At 40.5% G+C, this 21,818-nt stretch overlaps 1 protein-coding gene across 2 annotated transcripts in view; it reads left to right on the top strand.

Moving 5' to 3' along the window:
- The first annotated feature begins 1,006 nt into the window (after positions 1 to 1,006).
- Positions 1,007 to 21,818, top strand: part of PRDM2 (PR/SET domain 2) — an 86,010-nt gene continuing 65,198 nt past the window's right edge. For both annotated transcript variants that reach the window (XM_029578121.1, XM_029578120.1), the window contains exons 1-2: positions 1,007 to 1,181; positions 18,807 to 18,875. Coding sequence is in view for 1 of the 2 variants with exons in the window: in XM_029578120.1 (XP_029433980.1) it covers positions 18,867 to 18,875 (9 nt within the window). In the remaining variant the exon portion in view is untranslated. The remainder of the gene's footprint in view (positions 1,182 to 18,806; positions 18,876 to 21,818) is intronic.

Here is a 21,818-nt window from a genome sequence, read left to right as displayed (position 1 = left end):
TAAACTTGTTTTAAACTGCCACTTTGTTTTATAGATAACAGTTCTCTATCACCTTGTTCCACACCTCTCATGATTTTATAAAACTCCACCAAAACACTTTTCAGTTTTCTGTTCTGCAAGCTGAAGCACCCAAACCTTTCTTCATAAGAGAGCTGTTCCATCCCCTTTATCGTTCTTGATTTCTTCTTGTACCTTTTCTAGTTCTGCTAGGTCTTTCTTGAGATGGGATAACCAGAACTGCGCTCAGTTCTCAACGTGGAGTCAATCATACCATAGTTTTTCATTGGCAAAATGATATTCTCAGTTTTATCCTTCATTCCTTTCCAAATACAACAGGGTATTTTACACTAATGAGTTATTAATATTCTCTATCAGGCAAAATCAAATTGCCAACTCTTTTGGTTCTCTGGCTTGATTGTTCTGGCTCAGCATCTCTCTCTTTTTTTCTGATGTCTGTCTCTCCAAGATCCTCCTCCTTAATCCTTTTGCTTTTCTGTTTCAGTTCTGTCTCTTCCCTTCGGAGGGGATATTTTAATACAACTTTCTCTTCCTCCAGTCCTTCTCCTGCTTCTTTCCTTTCTTTGCTTCCTGCCTTCTCTTTCCCCGTTCCACCTTCCATTACTAGCTCTTTCCTCCATCCCCTTCCTCGCCCACAATCGTCCCACCCCCTCTATTTTGGACCCTCACTCTCTCCTTCTCCTTGCTTCTTCCTCTCTCCGCTTTCCCCCGCATGCTAGATGCAATCTCTCCTTTCCCGCAACCCTCGTTATCCATAGTCCGGCTTCCCTTCCCATGTCTGCCCCTCCCTACCAGCCTCCCACCCAGGCCGGCAGGACAGACGCTTGACGTGAGCACGTCACTCTCCTCCTCACACGCCCCGCCCCCCCCCGCCCCAAGGCAAGCGAGAGAGGGCTAAATCTCGCGAGACGAGTCGCGCGGGACGCTCGCGCGATATCTCGCCAACGTCGCTCCTCCTCCTGCCGGCTTCGAGGGGGTGGGGGGAAGGTTCGAGCAGGCCAGGCCCAGGCCGGAGCGGCGCTCGGAGGGAGGGAAGGAAAGAAGGAAGGAGGGCGGGGCAGAAGGGAGAGAAGTCCGGTGGCACGGCGGAGGAGGAGGAGGAGGACCGGCGCCCTGGGCTGGGGGACAAGTCGCGCAGCCGTAGGGCCGGCCCCGAATGAAAGGTGGGAGAAAGAAATGTTTTGTCAGCTTCTCTGTGCAAAGCTTTAATGGAGTATCTTGCATGCTCAATGTCTTTTTATTTCCGGACTTGACTGGATTTTTAAAAAATTTTTTAGGGGGGGGGGGGGGGTGTCTTTTGGGCTGAATATATCCCCCAAATTGTTTTGTTTTCTTGTTTTGTGCATGTGTGTGTATTTTTTCACAACCGTTGCTGTTTGTCTTTTTCCAATATTTGCCTTAATTCAACTAAAAAAGAAATTTAGTTAAATTAAGTCTCTAGTGGCTACTGTATAAAGAATTTGGAAAGGCACCCATTGATTAAAAAAAAACCAACAAAAAATAAGTGATGGAGAAGGGGCTGGATTTATGTTGTGCCTCATTGTAAATCAAAATGCTTCCAAATGTAGCCAAGTAAGGTTGCCCGCAGCCTAACTGGAAATTTAGGTTTGCCATGAAATTAATAGAGAATTGTATTTCCCTCACGTTTATATTCATATATTTTACAGGTTAGAAGAACAGTTTAATAAACACTGGCAAAATGTGTTGGAGATATTAGTCTCTGGAGACTTCCTGTAACTGAGAAGCTGGTATTGAGCTGATCTATTAAAAAAAAGTATCACTTTATATTATGATTTTATTTTTAACCTTTATTCTCTTGGAGTAAAGAGGGAATTGTAGTCTTTTTGAAAGATTTTGTGCTACCTCTGTCATTGGGCGTTTGCTTTTTGCAGGGCCGATGCAAGAAGAAGTGTGTTGAAAATAGGCGCTTGTATTGAGCCCCCATATTCATAATGCGCACGCAGCCACATCCCCTTGGCGCCCGACGCGGCATTTAAATGAGGGGGCTGCGTGAAAAAGGACACGCTAGGGGAGAATTGTGCGTCCCTAGCGCTCAAAATCATTGGGCGCCCACAATTTGCAAGCAGCACTCGATATAAGCGTCCGTATTTATCCCGCTGCTTCTGGCCTATTTTGCTGAGGTTGCTGAAGACTCCCATAGCTAAGCGCCTCTTGCTACGGGCGTCTAAATTGTGCGTCCAGGAGAATTAATTGATTTTTTTTTAAATCAAGACAATATACATTTATTTTTTAACACTGCAAACAGTAAATTTGTGTGTCAACGATACTAAGCAGGAGAACCACAGAGGATCATATCTCTTAATTTCTCATGAGTCCTTGACTTTATGCCACCTCCGGGGCTGGAGTTAAATTTGCCACGTTAAAAAATGTAGCTAAAATAGCCTCATCTAAATGGAATTTACATGTTATGGGCGCTATCGATTATGCACTTGTTTAGCACATCCAAAACACGCGCCCAATCTTATTGCATCAGGTGCTAGTCTAGCACGCCCAACACGTATGCCCAGTCGCGTGTAAACCTGTGCAGTAGGCTGGATGCACTTTATTGCATTGGCCCCTTCATGCAGCAGTGGCACACCACCTGCCTGCTGCCAGATTAACATTGTTTATTGTTCTTATGTTTTTATAATAAATTGCTTTATTCATTGTACATCACTCTGAGTTTGGAAGAACGATTCATAAATGGGAAAGAATTCAATGTTTTAATAACTTTTCTAAACACAGCAAAGCAGGTATTTAGAATATAAATATTTTTAAAATGAATGTTAGTGTCCTTTTTTTGTTATTTCTTATTTGTATCACATAAGGAAGTGCGCTCACATCACAGTAGATCACACTTAGAACTTTTGACATATGATTATATCTATTATAAATCCAAATTTATTATATGTGTTGGGATATTTGGAATATGATTATATCTAAGTGTGGCGGGCTCTAATGTGACAGCTCAATCTTTACATGCTCTTATGTTACCAAATAAAAATATACTAAGATTCTTTAAAAAAAAATTAATATTTTATTTACCTGCTTTTTGTTGTATTTATACAAATTAATATGTGGTTGATGTTTGCTTCAGTTTTTCTTTTTATCTTAAGAAATGTTTGGGAAGGTGAAAGGTATGGTACCAAATTCTCAACTAGGTTTTGGGTCACACTTATGGCAACACATCTGCAGTAGATCTATTCTCCTTCTAGCCTTTTTGCATATATTAGTATGTATGATATCTAACATATTTGAGGCTGAAACTATTGGCATCAATTTGTTGTATTCCTTAATTCCCTCTTTTTTTTTTTTTACATTTTTTTCCATTTAATGAGCTGTATTCATCATATTTATAGCTGCTCAACAATATATTGGCTACATTTTATGCCTAAGAACAAGGCTACTTAGTCCCAAATTTGCTGTAAGCCCTCAAAACTTTATTTCTTTCTATTATTTTACTACAGATTGACATTTTAAAAATTTACTTTCTCTACCTTAAAATTTAAAAAAATTACTAATTTCTTCACATGTTTAGAAAAGTCATTTTTGGATGGCAGTTTTAACGCACACAGGATTTTTAGTACGAGCTCCTGAAATAAGTTTTCTAGCACTTTTAGTGTCAGAGAAAATTAAGAGTACTGCATTCTGAAGTCAAAATGTTTTGAGGAGCTTTTACATTTTAAAAAAATAAATGCGGATTTAAGAAATCTGATCTATACAAAGTAGTTTATGAAATACACCAAATTCAACCAGGTTACATTTCTGCTCCACAACAAAGATGCATGACGTACATGTGTCCCTGAATGCACTGGGGTTTTAAAATATTTGTTTCCCCCCCCCTCCCCCCCCAATCCTTTCTAAAATTTCATTTTTCCCTGCTTATCCTAACAGGACAGCTTTGGTAAGCAGTTGGATGCAGGTACTTTCCTGTCTATTGATAGACTGGTTGGCAACAGAGGGTAGTGGTAAATTGAGTTTAACCCCCACCCTTCTCTGGAGTGATTTAAGGGTCAGCCTTGGTCCAGTTCAGTTCAATATTTTCATAAGTGATATTATTATAAAGGAATTAGGACAAGTCTGTCTTTTTGCAGATGATGTTAATATTTGAAACACGTGAATTCTCCAGATGGAACAGAAGAAACTGAGTGATCCAAACCAGTTTGAGGACTGGTCAAAAGGGTGACAGCGAAGATTTAATGCAAAAAAGAATGTAGGGTCATGCATTTAAGGGGTAATTTTCAAAAGGAGTTACGTGCATAAATGTAACAACTTTTGTAGAAATTTTCGAAAGCCATTTACTTGAGTAAATCCTATGGGCAATTCAATGGCAAATAATATAGCAGTTTTCTATCTAAAATAGCAGTATATAAGGAGCCAGAAACTGATGTGCAACAAATAGGAAATATTTATTTATTTATAAAATGTATATTCAGCTTATCCACAACACTAAGTGGTTGATCATATCAGATGATCTCAAGATGATAAAACAGTGCAACAAGTGAATGGCAAAAGCTGAAAAAAAAATCTAGGGGCATAGAGTGAGATAATACCTGTAGAAAAGAGAGGCAATAGTGTCGCTGTCAGAGGAGAGCCCTGCCTGTGGGCACAGACATCTTAAATACGGCCTGGCCCCTGTACATCTCATTGGTGAGGAGTACAGAACTGTTCCCTGTCCTAAAGAAAAGAGACATTCTAGAGAAGAGCTGCCAGAATGGGTAAATAGAAGCTGCACTAAGGAAAGGAGAAATGTATTTGAGTATTTTATCATCTCAAAAGTATACATAATCCACAAAAAGCAAGAATTTTTCGGTAGCAAGGAAGTCCTAGAACAAGAGGTCATGAACATGACTTGGAAAGGGACCTGGGGTAACGTGTCTGATTTGTTTTGTATTTGTTAGAGCTCTGGCACACGGACTATTTCCTGCCCATTGGTTTTAACTGATGATGTGACTCTGCCGCTTTGAGTAACCTTGTAGGTTGGGGAAGTGGTATAGAAAATTCTTTGAAAAATAAAGCCAAAGCTCTCATAGAATCTGAGGTCACGCAACAGGAAATCATAATGAATAGACTGGTGCTCTTTATCTGCCATATTTTTTCTCCATTTCTATGGAAAAATAAACCTTAATTCTGCTCTTGAACTGCTGCACCCATCTGTGTTTTAAATGCCACTTTCCTTTTGTGTTGCATCGCAATTTCAGCTTCTGTAAATGAAGAACTTCAATGAAATGAGTTCAGACTTTTCAGGATTCATAAGCTGGTGTGAAGGGTATTTGTTAATTGCCACTTGATCTGGTTCTTGAAGCCTGTGTTAGTTGCTCAAATATTAAGGGATGATTTTTGGCGTAGTCTGTGGTGATTTACCAGAATATATCCAAACCCCAGCTGTAAAGAGTACTGCAAATGCTACAGAGCAAAAATTTCAGATTCCCAGTGCCTTTATTGCCAAAGCCAGTTTACTCATAGTTCTGCTGTTGATACAGAAATTAATTTACTGTTGGTTACACAGTGCAAATATTTACACAGGGGTGTAAGTGGAGCTCTGCTGTAACTATTTTGTAAACACGCAAACTAGTGTTTGGAATTTTTTAAGTAAAATTATTACTTTTTGTTTACATTTTACTTGATTCTGACAAATTCATGAGCTGTGGAAATAGCTGAGTATCTGGGAATATTTGACTTGCACCCTTTTTTTGTTTTCTTGTGCTGAAGAAGATATTTGATTTGACTTGGTTGATAGTTCTGCCCTGCGTACAATTTCTCTATTTTTCTTTGTAATATGGGCAGATGTTTTGACTCTGTGCTGTAAAATCGCTGGAGCATATTCTGTGGTTCCTTTTGCCAGCCAAGATTTGGGGTAATAGATACAAACGTGCTGTGTTGCACAGCATCCCATAATTCATTTTTATTCACAAGCATCCCTTTACCATATATCTGGCATATATTTTCATACACCCACAAATTTGGCTGATTTAAGCCTATTTGTATGTTTACTGCCTTGCAAATTTGTTTTAAATTCTGACCTGAAACACTAATTTCATGATTTTACAACCATCTGTGCTTTGGCAGGTAATTTAGTGTATTGTACTAGATCATGGAGTTTTGCAGCAGTCTTCTGGGTTTATTGGTTAGAAAGTTGTTCTCTCTGTGGATAGATGAAGTGGCAAGTGGAGAAATTGGGAACTTTTTAAAGACCTGTACTTAATAACATTTCTGGATGTCTGTACATACAGTAAAAAAAACAAACCAACCTTACTAAAAATGATAAAAAATGTATTTTTTTTAAATTGTGTTCACTGCATGTACAGAAGAAGGTATCAAAAGGATTTTCGGGACAACCCTCATCCTCAACAAAGAGTGACCAGGCAGCAGTACAGGAGAGTTCAGCAGTAGTTAATTTATCGAGTACTGCACTTACACCTGCACAAATTGAGATTTTAGATTTCGATTTATCTTTTGTTCTTACCACATTTCACAATGCATTTCAGAGTAGGATTAATATCCACCGTTTTCTGAAAATTCTGAGTCTACGGTTAGTTTTTAGTAATGAATCTTAGCAGTCTGAAGCTACGTCCGTGATAAAATCTCGATTTACATGGATGACTCTGGGTCCTATGGACCCGCATTTGGTGACATTTAGGCAATTGGTATTGAACAGCTTGGTAGATTTAGAACAGACAATGAATAAACATTATCACAATTTAACACGGGACCAGAGAGATGCTTTATCAGCTTTATCTACCCAGTTGGTAACTAAACCAGCTGATAAAGATGGTGGAGGAGGAGTTCAGGATCATGAAACACATGAAGAAGCAATGTTGGGACATTTAAATGATAAATTTTACTAAGTGTTACAAGAAGATCTGACAGTGAAATTACAGCAAGAAATTTTTTCTTTGGTTGAACCTGTGAAGTTTCTATCTACCAAATAGAAAAAGTTTTTGACGCTTGAACTTCCTCTTACACCTGTGATTTATGCAATACCTAAAATTTTATAAAAGTGTGAAATCTTTACCAATTCGGCCTATAGTATCATTGAAGGGATCTGTGTTAGAACTTTTGGCTGTTTTATGTAGATCAGTTTTTGCAACCAGCAGTAGCACAGATACCTTCTTATATTAAAGATACATCCAATTTTTTTTTGACAATATTGCAATCTATCCAATTGCCAGCACAGCCTTTATTGTTAGTCACCATGGACTTTCAAGCTTTGTTTATGAATGTCCTCCAACAGGCAGCTTGGGATGTTGTTAATAAAGTATTGTCACAGCGTACACCTCCCACACAGATACCCGCTGAATTTCTTTGTGCTCTGGCACGCATTGTGCTGTTTAGCAATTGTTTTGTTTGGAGACCCTTGCTATCATGGTATTCCCATGGGTTCTTCTGTGGCAAATCTAAATGTGGCTAGTTTTGAAGAACAGCAAATTTGCACTTCTTGTTGGTATAAATATATTTTAAATGGTGTCGATGTATTGGTAAAATATTTTTAGTCTGTGGTCTTCTACGGAATCTGATTTACAAAAAAGTATTTCTTGGTTGAACAGTTTAGATGGCATATGGGATAATTTGACAGTTGTGTTTTTAGATGTATCAGTCACCTTAGGGCAGGGGATTTTTCAAACTACCGTACACCCCAAACCCACGGACAAAAACAACTTATTGCATTTTCACAGCCATCATCCAACTTCGTTTTAAAGCTGGTTTATCTGTTAGCCAGTTTTTTTTTGTATCGGGAGGAGTTGCTCTTCATTGCCAGAATTTGAACGTGGATAATAGTAAGTGTCTTGAAGAGAATTCTGTAGCAAATGGGTAGCCAGTGGAGTATTTTTAGAATCGGGGCGATGTGGTCTATGCGGCGAGAATTTGTGAGGATCCTGGCCGCAGCGTTTTGCAGCATTTGAAGAGGTTTGGTAGAAGAGGCCGGGAGACCAAGCAACAGCGCATTACAATAGTCAATCTTTGAGAATAGGTGTCATCTGCACTTATCACGTAATGGGGCAAAGGCAAGCTGCCACCCAGCAGGCACCATTTTGGAAAATGACTCACGTAGTCTGGAGCCTAGGAGATGACTCGGGCCCCTACTAAACTACCAGGGCCCAGTAGGTTAGGTGGAAAGGTAAGCAGGGTCCTAAAAAGGGTAGGACCTAGAAGAGGTAGGGCTGGACCCCCACCCTTCCAACCCTCCTGGTGGTTGGGAAGGTGGGGTTGAGGCCTCAGGGTGGGCAATTTTTGATCAAAGGGCAGGGGTTTGGGTTGGAGCCTGTGCCTGGGGGTTTTACAAAAGACTTTTTTTTTTTTTACAGCTTTGACTGCATTTAGATGCGGCAGGAGTGGGGGTGGGATAGAGGGTCTCTGGAGACTCCTGGGTCTGGCATTCTTGAGGTTGGGGGTTAAGGTTGAGTGGTAGGTAACTTTGAATCAAATAACATGGTTAGCGATTTTTAAGGTAAGCTGCATTATTTGATTTGCATCTAATAGGGTGGTAATGAGCTGATTAGTATGCATCGGCATGCTAATTATCTCATTAGCATATTAATGGTGCCGGGGCCAGAATAATGCACGGTATTTTATATACAGTGTGTTCTCTCTTGTTAGCCATTTGCCACGTTTTAAACAGTCTAATATAGCTTTGTAAATGAGGCTCTGAGTTAACTCAGTGGTTCTGATGGTTTTAAAATCCTCTACCACCAAACGTAATTCCTCCCCCTAATAACCGACCTGATGAAATCATTATCTGAGTGTATGCAAACACTGCAGGAAAAAGATGGATTAGAAGGCCATGGGACTATTGCTATGAAATCCTTTTATCACATGGAACAATGAGTTTTCAGGGGGAACACTGTAAGCAATTGAGAAGAAAAACAGTTATTTTTAAAAACCCCTAAGTGCCTGACTTGTCTGGCTAGGTTCTGGCTGAAAATTATCCTAAACATAGCCGGCTGTTGCTCGGGGTTTTTTGTTTTTTTTTTTAAATTTAGCCATCTTTGGCTTAACTGCTTATACAGTGTTCCCCCTAAAAACTGAACATTGCGCCTTGTGATGAAATGTTACACAACAGTAGTAACCAGTGTACCTTTAGCAACTGCTAACTTGGCAAAGAAATAGACATGGTGAAATTATTCCTTAAGCTCATGACTTGAAAGGTGACCTTATTTCCATGCTAATTAAAGCAACCATGTTTAGCTTACCTGTATAATGAATGGTTATGTATGCATGAATAAATACGTAGCTAGAATATTTTGTAGTCTAGAAACTGACCTGGTCACAATCCAGGTTTGGGGGTTTTTTTTTTTTTTGTACCAACCATATAATTTCTCATAGCTGTATGATTACATTATTAGCTTCACAGGTCCTGCTAAATAATATCTGTTTCTCTTTTTGCATATTGCATGTGATTGCCACCAGATACAGAGCTATAAATTCTGTACTCGAGGTTGGAAAAATACTTATTAGGTAGGAGCTGGGGGAAATATGAGTGTTCCTTATTTACTTGCATTTTTATTTTTGCATTTTCAGCTTCTATTTTATCCTCTTGGGGTTTTTGGGTTTTTTTAGTTTGGTTTTTAGATGGGAGGAAGCAAGTGAAGGGACTTTGCTTTTAGGTGTCTTTCCTTTATGTTTGCGGGTTTTTTTTGTTTTTTTTTTGGCAAGTCTGTGTTACCTTTCCATCAATCACGTCCTTGTTCCGTCCTTCATCCAACCCTTTTCCTCTCAGTTTTTTCACCCATTTCCTACCCCTTCTAGATCCCTGCTTAATTTTCCACCTAACCTGACTTCATTGGCCACTGTTGCCCCCCCCCTCTCATTCAGTGGCCCAGTGGCTGAGTCTCCACCGGGCTGCAGTTGAAAGACAGCCGGCAGGTGCCATGATTAACAATTTAGCGCCAGTGTGACCAAGATATTTCCATCCCTGCCTACTACTACTGGTTATGGTGTGATTCTTGAGGAAAGAAGCAGATACATCTTGAATCTTGTTTGTCTAGTGAACGACTTGGTGATTATACGTTCTAAGAAATACGTGCCTTTATTGAGTTGATTTCTTGTGCTTTGATAATAGTAAGCCAGATTTTTATTTACTTTTGACAAATGTTCTGCCATTTACTATATCAGCTTATGAATATTAATAGTTTCTTAAACGTACCTTTCTTTGACAGGAGGAAGTGCAAAAGTGGATTCGGAGGTGAATGGGGATTAGGGAGAGGCTGAATAAGAAAATGGAATTACTAAACAAATATTTCTTTTCAGTATTCACTGAGAGAGGACTTTGAGTAGGATCACAGAATACTGCCCCAAATGGAAATGAGATAAACATCAAATTAATTTTCAGATCACTGTGTTCATCAGGAGCTCGTAAAACTAAAAGTTGGTAAAGCAATAGGGCCTGAAGGGGATACATCTGAGGAGATTTAAGGGAACTTGAGGAGGTTCTGGCAGCTGTACTGTCAGGAAAGGGTGCCTGGTTACCAATGATACCAAAATCTGCAACAGGATAGATACCCTGGAAGATGTAGAAAACATGAGGGGAGCTATGGAAGCATTAGGAATGTTCTAGCGTCTGGCAGCTAAGGTTTAATGCTAAAAAAAAAAAAAAAGATGCAGGGTCATGCATTGGGTTGCAAAAACCCAAGGGAGCAGTAAAGTTCTGTGCACAAAACGAATGATGATCTTAAGGTGTCCAAACAGGTAGATAAGGCAATAGCCAGAAGGATGCTGGGTGCAGAGACAGCGGAATAGCCAGCAGGAAAAAAGAGTTGATATCGTGTCAGTATAAGTGAGACCTCGTATGGAGTACTGTATACAATTCTGGAGACTGCAACTTCAAAAGATGTATGAACTGGATGGAGTTGATCCAGAGGGCGGCTACTAAAATGGTCAACAGTCTTTGTCATAAAGCATATGGGGATAAACTTAAAGATCTAAACATGTGTACCCTGGAGAAAAAAGGGGATAGACTCAGGAGTAATCCAAGGAAATATTTCCTTACAGAAAGGGTGGTGGATTCAGGAAAATAAGGGACAAGCACAGATGATCTCTGAGGGAGAGGAAAAGGCTACAGAGCTGAGCAGGAAGTGTGGATGTGCCCGTATGGTCTTTACCTGCCGCTGCAGTTTAATTGGAGATTGTGGGAAAAATGTTTCATCGACGGTGTTTGACAGTGCTCCAGATTGCAAAATCCTGGCTCTGATTGTTGTTTCCACATGCAGTTGGCATACAAATAATATCTGTCTATGTCTTTTACATCTGTGTTGGTTCTGCCCTTAACAGAAGGCATGCGGGTAACCTGCATGGAATGGCAGTTACCACCATAACTTGCTGAGCAGAATGGATGGACCGTTTGGTCTTTTATCTGCCATCATTACTATGTTACTATGTTATGTTTCTGCATGTCGGGTATTTTTTTTTTTTTTCACTTTGATTTTGAAAAGCCAGTTGAGAGTTGTATTCATGTATAACAGTAAGCAAACTTTTTCACCTCTGTCCCCCAAATAAAACATCTTGAAAATGTTTTGATCCAATACTGACTTTACCAAACGAAAGCAGTCCATATTTTGCTTTGTTGCTTTTCAGTTAGTGGCATGGCTCACAGGAGCCAAAAGTCTTTTATTTATACAATTTTTCAAGATGTTTTGATTTTGCTTTAATTAATTAATTTTTTTTAACGTTGATACATTTGCTCTCAGCTGAATGTAATACATTTTCACAAATCTAAAATAATTTCTTTGTGGTTTTCAACATTTTATATTATATTTTGGGCTGATTTACAGCTTTGGGAGGGTGGGCGTCCCAGTATAGTAGCTGGATTTAGGGTACCTGTTTGCAAGGCTCCAGAAGGAGCCCTGATCCAGGACCATTGTCTGCAACAGCTGAGATAAGTAAGTTGCTAGAGAGAGATAAAATAAGAAAAATAATCTCCAGGTAGCTGTGATCAAAGGCTCATGGCACTGTAGCCCAGTAGAGGCTGGTTCTGATTGAGAGGAAAGCCCAGTGGTGTTAAAGGAAACTGCTGGGCCAAAAACTGCTAACTATATTATATTTTACCACTCGGTCTAACGAGGCAAAGAGTCAGACACTTTGACGTGTGATGTGATCAGGGCTGCTGTTTAAAAATAAGGAAGGTTACACAGGACACTAGTGCAGCTTCTTCTTGCCATGTTCCATGGCCACCACTCAGATCTGCAGGAAACTTAGATAGGCATAATCCCCTTTTCCCGGTCTTTCAAAAGAATGGTACCTATATGTAGGTAGACATCAAATTAACAAAATATTAGATTTTCCATTATATTTTGACTTGATGAATTTGCTAATAGGTCAAAACTGATTCTGATGGACAGTTCATTCCTCGGCTTGGTCTAGAAAAACCACACACTAATCATGTTGCATGTTTTCTCTTTAACTGTAGTAATAAGATTGTAAATCTATAACAATGCAATAAGGCTTAAAAATAAGTTGTTGCTCTTTTAAATTTATTGTATAACTCAGTGCCGTGGTCACACTGCCAGGAAGAGTAGATTGATTGATTGCTTTTCTCTGCAACCCGTTCTCTGCAGTTGTATCCCAGAGAAAAGTAGTGCAGCTTATAAATGGAGGTTTCTTTCTTCCAGCCCTATGGGTGTCATTACTGCTTTATACACCCTACTTCCAGTTGGAACCTTTAGAATGCTCCCTCTGTCCATATGAATAAGTAAAAATAACAATTCATATGGAAATGTATTTTTGTGGCTGGACAGAATTTATATGAGAATATTAAAACCAAACATTTTTCATAAAATATTGTAGTTAAAAAAAAATGTTATGGCGTGGGGGGAGAAAGGTATTTAATTCCTCCAGCTGGAATGGCTCTGCCAAGAATAGAAAGTACAATTCCCTTAAGGTTCTGTGGAGCAGAAGCAGTTTTATGGTGCTCACTACTGTGAATTAAAATGCATTAGTGTAGGGGGGGAAGGAAGCTTAGGAAGTCATTTTCAAAAGGATTTACATGTATAAATGGATGTTCGAAAATTCCTACTTTAATGCGTGCAACTCCTTTGAAATTTCAATGAATTATCAAAAGGTTTTACACGTGTAAATGGACTCTCCGAAATTGCTGCAAGATACTGCTTTTAGGCATGTAAATTCTTCTGAAAATGATTTCCTTAGCTTGCAGTTACTTTGCTGCGAGTTCTTTGAAATAAAGCTACAATTGGTCTAACAAAAATTGAAATGTAAAAGGAAATAGTCTTTCTCGAGCAAAAGATGCAGCTAATTCCTGGCTTTCCACGATATTTCCAGAAGGCACAAGTCACGCACTCTGAGGGATAACTTTCATCCTGGTGTGCAGGCTCGCGCGAAGGGATGCAGGCGTTTTATAACATGCGCGCGTGGTAGGCAATAGGCCGTACGCACGTACACGCGTGTGCAGTTTTATATGGACGCGCACGTGCTGTCTCTCGCGTAAATGGGGGGATTTTTTAGTGGACGTGTGCTGACGCAATTACCCATTTCCCCAGTTCATTCCCAGATCGTCCCGGTAAAGGATAGGACTTCTGAAGCCCCCTAGCTAGATAGTCTCCCTTTTACCCCCTACCCTTCAAACCCTGCTGACTAGCCTTGATTTTATTTTTTAATTTTAAAACGTACATGTCATCCACTGCAGAAGTAAAATTACACAGTAGGGGACCCCACCCAGACTCCACTCCTACCCCTCCCCAGCTTTTGACTTCCTGATTTGTGCGGGCACTGGGAGGTATGCACATACTCGGGTACCTCTTAAAATCTGTGAAGCGCATGCTGGCTGGAAATGTTTATCTCCTGGCTTTGGCGCACATAGGGCTTTGAAAAATCCGCCTTTCTGTATTTACAGCACCGTGATGCCAAGAAATGAAAGCTGTAATTTGTTTTACTAGCAGTTCTCAACCTTTTGTTGTATGTAACCAGCTCGGTCAATGAGAAAAATCACAAGAGACTCCATTGAAAAGTACAAAAGTCCAGATAAACGTAAGATGTATTGCCCGTAATAAAGTTATTCTGCTGGGTTTTGTGTCTAATGTAGAATTAAAACACATTGGTGCTGGCAGCAAATTCTCAGATCCTTGCACATTGTATTCAGAGCTTCCAACGTCTCCTTGTTGCTCCTTTCCTGCATTTCCCATATAATCTGATTGATCTGCTTACCCAAGTACTATCTCATCTCTGCTGGATATTGCTACATTTTTTTTTTTTGTCTTACCTCTCCCTCTACTCTTTTTTTTCACTCTCCCGTGAACACCTCCCTCCTCAGATGACGTGCCCAGGTGGCTTTGGGGAGCCTTCACCAGCTCTTTGGCTCCCAGCACCACATTGAATGCAGCATTGCTGTAGCACACTGAAGCCCAGCATGCTTGGATGGGTGATTCAAACCTGGATCCACTGTGCCACAGTGCTATGGTTTTAATTATGTGGCTGGCCCATTGCTACTTGATTTAATAACTTTCCATTTGTAAATATCATTATCTTTCTACAGTATGTTTACATGTGAAAAAAGACCTTAAGAAATGGCTCTTCTGTTCCTTAATTGACTACTAATTCAATTATTAAGATAACCCATATTTGAGAAAAAATAACACTTGTAATGAGAAAACATGAATATAGGCCACCTCAGAGTGTGAAACCACAAAAAACGCAGTATAGTGCTGCGAAGCATTGTTTTTAATTATAGTTTGGTCAGAATTGTGTTTACTGGTTAATGAACAGAGAATATTGTTCTCATGGGATAGAATTTCATAATGGGAAAATGCCAATGTAGTGTGCTTAGGTTATTAGAATTTGAATTAATTATGCAAGTGAAAGGCACTCACATACTGTCCCTTCTTTCTGTTGAAAAGTACTGTGGGCCCGTTTTTAGTTTTGGACAAAAATAGTGCAACTTAAAATGGTAAAAGGCTGCATAGTGTTGGCCTGGTGACTCAGTAGTAGTGCTGTTCAGTGCCATGTGGAAGGTTCCCCGGTTTTATCCGCAAGTTGGCTGGGGACGTGGTGGTGGTGGTGTGATAATTACTTAACCCTAGTGAAGGAGCCGTGCCGCATAGCCCTTGGCCCAGGACTGTCTTTGGCAGTGACCACGATGGGATTTACTGGATTCAGGCCATGAATGCAAAAGTTGTTAAATCAACAGGAACTGTCAGATGTACGATGAAATGTTCCACAAATAGTAATCAACAAGAAATAAATCCCTCAAATTCCGAGTCTTTCCTAAGACTCATTGGGCGGTTGTATGGGCATGTTACAGCTTAATGTTTGATTTATACCACTTTAATCGGAGACGTCCCAGCCAGAAGCATGCATATCCCAATACCAGGCTTGCATCCCTTTCCCCCAGGTAAATCTGGATTTGGAATAGAGGTGGCAGGTTTAGGATTAAACACTTATCATAAATTTATGTAGAGTGAAGTTGTTTACTGACGAGTATTCAAGTGCTCTATAAATCCTCAGAACGGGTCACAAAATAGTAACTTAATCAATGTAGTTATCTTTGCCTGGATTATTCTAAAAACTGTGTACATTCATCCAGTTTTAAAGCAACAGTGCTAAGAAGAGGCTTCAAAATTCTTAACTTGCTTGTTTCCTGGTTCTTTAGCTTACTTTTCTTTGTCTTATTCCTAGGTCTCTCTTCTTTTTTTTGTTCTTGAATTTTTCAACTATTTTGATTTGATTTGATTTTTATAGTCTGCATTTTTGGCATTTCAGTGCAGGTTACATTCAGGTACTGTAGGTATTTCAGACAAATTGTATAATTCTGACTGCACCATTGTTGGTTTTTTTTTGGGGGGGGGGGGGGGGGGGTGACATCCCTCTGATGTCTGCATGCTCTCTTAACAAGGAGAAGCCCAGTCACACTCCTGAAATGTACTTTATGATGTTGAGAATGACTAAGGAGAAGCAGCTTTTAACTTGAATATCTGCCCAGACATTAAATTGGAAGCTTTGCAGGTAGTGATTCATTTTGTTGGGCTAATTCAATATTTATTCAGGTGCTGTACATGAGCATTTTAATTTAATTAATTTGGATTGGTAGCCCACTTTTCCAAATGATTCTCAAGGTGGTTTACAGCATTTTGAGCATCTTGTTAGATGGCATCAGTAAACTAGACCAGTGCTAACAGAAAAAGCTCCCTCTTTGGATAATTCTTATGTTGTTTCAGACATCACGGTTTGCAAAGAACCCAGTTTTCTCCAGGACCAGTAAACGTATTAGGACTGCGCACTACAGTAATTTTAAATAAAAGGAAGAAAAGTAGGGGCATAGCAATTTTTTCTTTTTAACTCTGGATTATTAAAAAAAAACAAACCAAGAATGTTGTGGGAGTTCATTTCTTTATTTATTAGGGCAAAATTAAGAAGACTGAAACAAAAATAACCCAGCTATAGTAAAGTTCAGAATAATATTTGGCATTAGGAAAAGGCTGAACAGTAACTGCTGAGCAGAGAGGAATACAGGGAAAGAAAAGTTGATGAATCGAGATCTGGCTTAATATAAATGACTGCAGCTTATCCAAAAGGAAAGACCATGGAGGAGAAGTCCATTACCTGCTATTAAGTTCACTTAGAGAATAGCCACTGCCATTAGCAATGGTAACATGGAATAGACTTAGTTTTTGGGTAATTGCCAGGTTCTTATGGCCTGGATTGGCCACTGTTGGGAACAGGATGCTGGGCTTGATGGACCCTTGGTCTGACCCAGTATGGCATTTTCTTATGTTCTTATGTTCTTATGTGTTGACTAGTAAAGGAGGAGGTCGTATTCATAGTTAGCCTTGTTGTATTTTCCTTTAGACTTCTTATAAACCATCTGGAGAAACCAGTAGGGAGATGATGTAATCCTTGTACTTTGCAGGAAAATGATGTATAAAGCAAACTATATTTTGTTCCAATGTATTCTTACCTTGTCTTTTTAAATTGACTGCCCCTATGTTAGCAATAAGGTTACTTATCAGGCAACTTTTGAGTTATCAGAATAAATGCTGTGTTTTGAATATCAACAAAAGTTTATAAACTAATGGCTCTCTTCCTCAAATTTGTCAACTCAATATTAAACCAAAAAAAGTTCCCTTGAGGATTACTGCTAAACAACAGACAACTGTGTTATTATTTTTATTCAACAAAAACTTGCTGGAAATGGTATCAGATTATAAAATGCTTGCAGTCTCATGGGCTCTTGCCCTATACAGGGCTACAACCCTTCTCGTGTTTAAGCAAGAAAGCGAACGTAAAGAGATAAGTGCATAAATAATTATACCGAAAGGAGATAAATGCATAAATAATTATACCGAAAGGATTTCACATATGAGTTTAGTTGGGTGTGAATTTTTATTGAATTATTTTTATTGGGAGAGTGTGGTGGATTTTTTCACGGTTAAAGAAATAAGAAAAAACAAAAAAAGCTTATGTGGGAATGGTAGTTGATGTAATCACACAGTGCTTAAACACGAGAAGGGTTGTAGCCCTGTATAGGGCAAGAGCCCATGAGACTGCAAGCACCTTATAATCTGATACCATTTCCAGCAAGTTTTTGTTGAATAAAATAACAACACAGTTGTCTGTTGATTAGCAGTAATCCTCAAGGGAACTTTTTTTGGTTTAATATTGTTTTGAATATCAACGGCATTTATCCAGATAAATGTTATCCGGAGACGTGAGAGGTGTTTCAGGCATGTTTCGGGACAGAGTTGGAAAAGGTATTCGACTAAAGCAAGATGAAGCCAAGAGAAAGGTTAAAGTTATCCGGGAATGGGTTCCCGGATAACAACTTTACCTTTAACCAGTCTAATCTTTTAATAGAGCTGGTTAAATAGCGATGGAAACTTAAAAAGCATGTGGACCTACAGGCATAGTCCCCCCACCTCCGTAAAACACATTGCCTCTTTGTGGCCGACCCCTCCCCGCTTTTCTACCAAAATAGTTCAAAACCCTTGTGGGTGGGCCTATAGTTTTGAAAAGGCTCCCTCCCCTCTTGCCCTCCCTCCCCTTCCGGCCCCAGCCAGAACCTCCCGAATGCCTTGCCTTACAGCCAGGAGCTTGGAGCAGCTGTCCAGCTCACAGCATGTGTTGGTTGCTTTCTGACAGCATCGCTGATATTACTCTACCTGCATCGCTATCAAAGCACCTCTGGATGTGCCAGGAGAAAGATGATCCTTCTGAGCTCCCAGCTGGGGAAGGAATTTGGGGGTTTCTGGATGGGGGGCTTCCTTATTAAATTTTGTCAGTTTGGTAGGGGGCAAAGGGAAGGAGAGTTTTGGGGGTTTTTTTTGGAGAGGGAGGGAAGGGAAATCGACCCCAAAGGGTTAACATTTTGTCTCATGAGGTTGGGGGATTGGGCTGGCAGGCCCACTTGTTTCAGGTTTTTTTTGTTTTTTTTTTAATTTCCATTGCTATTAACCGGCTATATTGTTCGAACTTGTTCCCTGATAACTTTGAACTTAACTGGTGCTATTCAAACAAAGCTGGTTAGGTTTCAAAGTTATCCGGGTAGGTATACATTTATTCTGTTGAATATCCCTGATAATTTATCTGGGTAACTTTAGCTGAATAAGTTATCTGTTTTATGTTTTGGGGTGTTTTGTTTTGGTTTTTTTTTTTTTGGAAAATTGACCACCTCATGTCTAGTACTGTAATAACATTTCGCAAGTGTATACCCTTTTCATAACCCGAGGATGCATTTTTTTCCCCCTTTTCTAGTCCTCGGGTAATTTAGCAGCTTTGTGTGTGTGTTTTTAAATCTCTGTGAACTTGTGAGTACCTATTATAATTGTCTGTTCTTTTTTTCTTTTTAGGGCTCATGTAATCACAGGAGTTTTTGTGTGTATCTCTACAGAACACAACAGGAATTCAAAATGAATCAGGTGAGTCTTACATTTAAGACTTTATCAAAGTACTTTTCCTAGATCTTAATATAATGTGACCATACATGAGCGAAACAAAATATAGAGTGATATCAATTGTTCTTAATGGTGTCCTTTTATAGCAGTTATAGGGGTATTCAGTTTAGTAATTTTGGTCTTTGCACTGTTTTCTTTCTCTGAAATCAACCTTTTTTTTTTTTTAATCCCTGCTTTCATCACACTTACCTGGTGCATCCGGCATTCTCTGAGAACACGCAGGATGGCAGTCCTCACATATGGGTGACATCATCTGATGGAGCCTGGCACAGAAAAACTATGTAAACGTTTCCAGAACTTTAACTGAGTCTACTGAGCATGCCCACAGCATTCCATTATATGACGTGTCCACGCAGGGTTCCTTCTGTCTCTCTCTTTCTGTGGACCTGTAGGTCACGGTTAGTGAGCTGCTCTCATTTTTTTTTCTCAAGTTTTTTTCAAGTTTTCATGCATTTTGCTATTTTACTGGCTTCCGCCACAGGACCCTGTGGTCTCATCCCATTTGGTTGCCTAGGTGCATTCTTTTGTCATTTTTCATAAGTTTCTGTTCGCTATTGTTCCCTGGTGCGGAGGAACTTTCAGTGCCTGCTGGTCAGCGACCCTCCTCTGCCATAAAGTTCAATTTTGCATCCGTTTTTGTTTTGCTTCGATATGTCTATCGGATTCCAGCAGTGCCCTCGGTGCAGTAGGACCATATCTATCATGGACCTCCATGATGGGGGCATCACACAATGTCCAGGGGTGCTGCTAGTGCAGTGAAATGACCACAAAAGGACTCTGGTCCAGGTTAGATCTCATGGAATGTCTGTTTGGGCACTGGAAATCTGATGCTTCGTAATTGGAGATATCAGCACCGAAGAACCTTAGAGCTGCACCAATGGTAGGAGAGCCATTGGCTTCCGGGGGGACAATCTGTTTCCTCAACGTTGATAGCTAGTAGGAAACCCAGAGAAAGACCATCATCTATATCCTCAAGATCAAATAAGGTGGCTGGTTCCACCTCTTTGACTTCAGCATCGAGGAAGTCCCATGCTGATCATCAAGGGAAGCTGAAGAATATCCCATCCCAAGTGGCCTCATGCTGAGGAGAGTTCATCCTCTAGACATACCAGGTACTTGCAACAGTCTCCACTGGTACTGACATCAGCCATCGACCCTCCTCTTGGTTCTGAAGAGGATCTGGCCATGCTTCCTGCCTACCAGTCGGTTTTTGGTATTGGCGATGTTTGAAGAGGAATTGGAGAAACAAATCAGGCAGGCGGTAGAAAAGGAGATGCAAGGCCTGGGAGTCGAAGCATCAATGTAGACTACAAACCAGGAAAAAGGGGTTTATATCTCATTGCTACTCCTTGTGACTTTGAGCAAATCCTATGGGGATAGAGAAATACCTGCAGTACCTGAATGTAATCTGCTTTGAAGTGTCAAAAAGCAGCATATTAAGAGATAACAGAAATGCCCCCAAGCACAGGTGCAGGAGGTAGCCATGCAGCCTCAGAATCAGCAGGAAACCCTTCTGTCACTGGTTAAACAAGAGGTTGGCGTGTGGAAAACATGGAGTTCGTTCGGCCTATGATGTGTTTGAAGTGGCATCGAGAGTGTCTGCCTGCCATAAGGATCAGAATGTGCAGACTCATCTGGCTGTGGGCCTCAGATTTCTGCCTAGAGGTGCAGGAAAGGCTTGCTGATGTGCCGTGCACTGGAGAGAGTCTCTTCAGAGATATAGTCAAGGATGCGGTGGCATAGATCTGTGATCATTGTGTGAAGCTCCAGCAGCTCTCTACAGCTACTCCAGACCTGGCATCCTCATCCAGAAGGTACCCGAGGCTAGGGCAGAGGAGAAATTTCTTCCGACCGAGGAGGCAGCATCCTCCAGCTACTCGATCCTGGTCATAGAAGGCTCCTCGTACCCATCCGACGCAGCAGAGCACCCCTAAGCCCCTGAAGGCAGCCCAGTCAACACCTAGGATGGGGGTTTGACTGGATTGCAGAGAGCATGGCCAGGATTCCAGTACCTGTGCCACAGGACCTCCAAGTTGGGAGAAAGATGAAGTTTAACGTAAAACTAGCTCAGTATAACCTCAGATGTGTGGGTCCTCAGCAACATCAGAAGAGGGTAGAAATTAAACCTATTGTGTCTCCTGCTAAATCTGCCCCCAGATCAGTCTTGAGGTCAGCTGTTGCATTAGGAAGTACTTTTTCAGGAGCTCTCCTCCCTCTTGGTGGCCAAAGCAGTCAAGCCTGTCCCACCAAGGCAGAGAGGATAGGGATTCTACTCCAACAGGCCGATGCAATAAATTGCACCCAACCTAGCGCGCAGCTTAATGAGCGGTTGGACACCTGATGCAATAAGGGATCAGTGTGTCCAAAATGTGCATCCAAACAAAGGCATAGATAAAAGCGCTTATCACATGTTAATGCCATGTAGATGAGGCTATCAGCTATTACTCCACAATTGAAAAAATCCCCGTGTGTCTGAGGTGAATTTTTTAATCTGAACATTTTATGCCTGCCTGGAGCAGGCTTAGTCTTCCTACACGTCAAGGGCTCAACTTAAAAATACAAAAACTGCTTTTCTGTGGTTCCTCCTACTTGGTATTGTCGCGATGCCAAGTAGGAAGAACCACAGAAAGCTGTACCATGCAAAAAAAAAAATAAAAATTGGGGGGCACACAATATACACGCTCTGGGCTATGTGTATTGTGCCGGTTAATAGCTGCCGCAGGAAAAATGGATGCTCGTAAATTGAGCATTGGTACTAACCCATGCACAGCCATGTCCTCCTGGGCGCCCCATGCAGTGGACATGCTAGGGACGCACAATTTATGCCCAGCACATCCTTTTTAGTGTGGCTGGTCATTTGCTTATTGCATCGGGCACCCAGGAGAGATGATTTTGGGTTTTTTTTTT

This window comes from Rhinatrema bivittatum, chromosome 15 (genome assembly GCF_901001135.1).
Source record: "Rhinatrema bivittatum chromosome 15, aRhiBiv1.1, whole genome shotgun sequence".
In the NCBI taxonomy this organism is placed as follows: Eukaryota; Metazoa; Chordata; class Amphibia; order Gymnophiona; family Rhinatrematidae; genus Rhinatrema; species Rhinatrema bivittatum.
The sequence above is the reverse complement of the archived record's forward strand: the minus strand, read 5'-3'. Positions and strand labels throughout refer to the sequence as shown.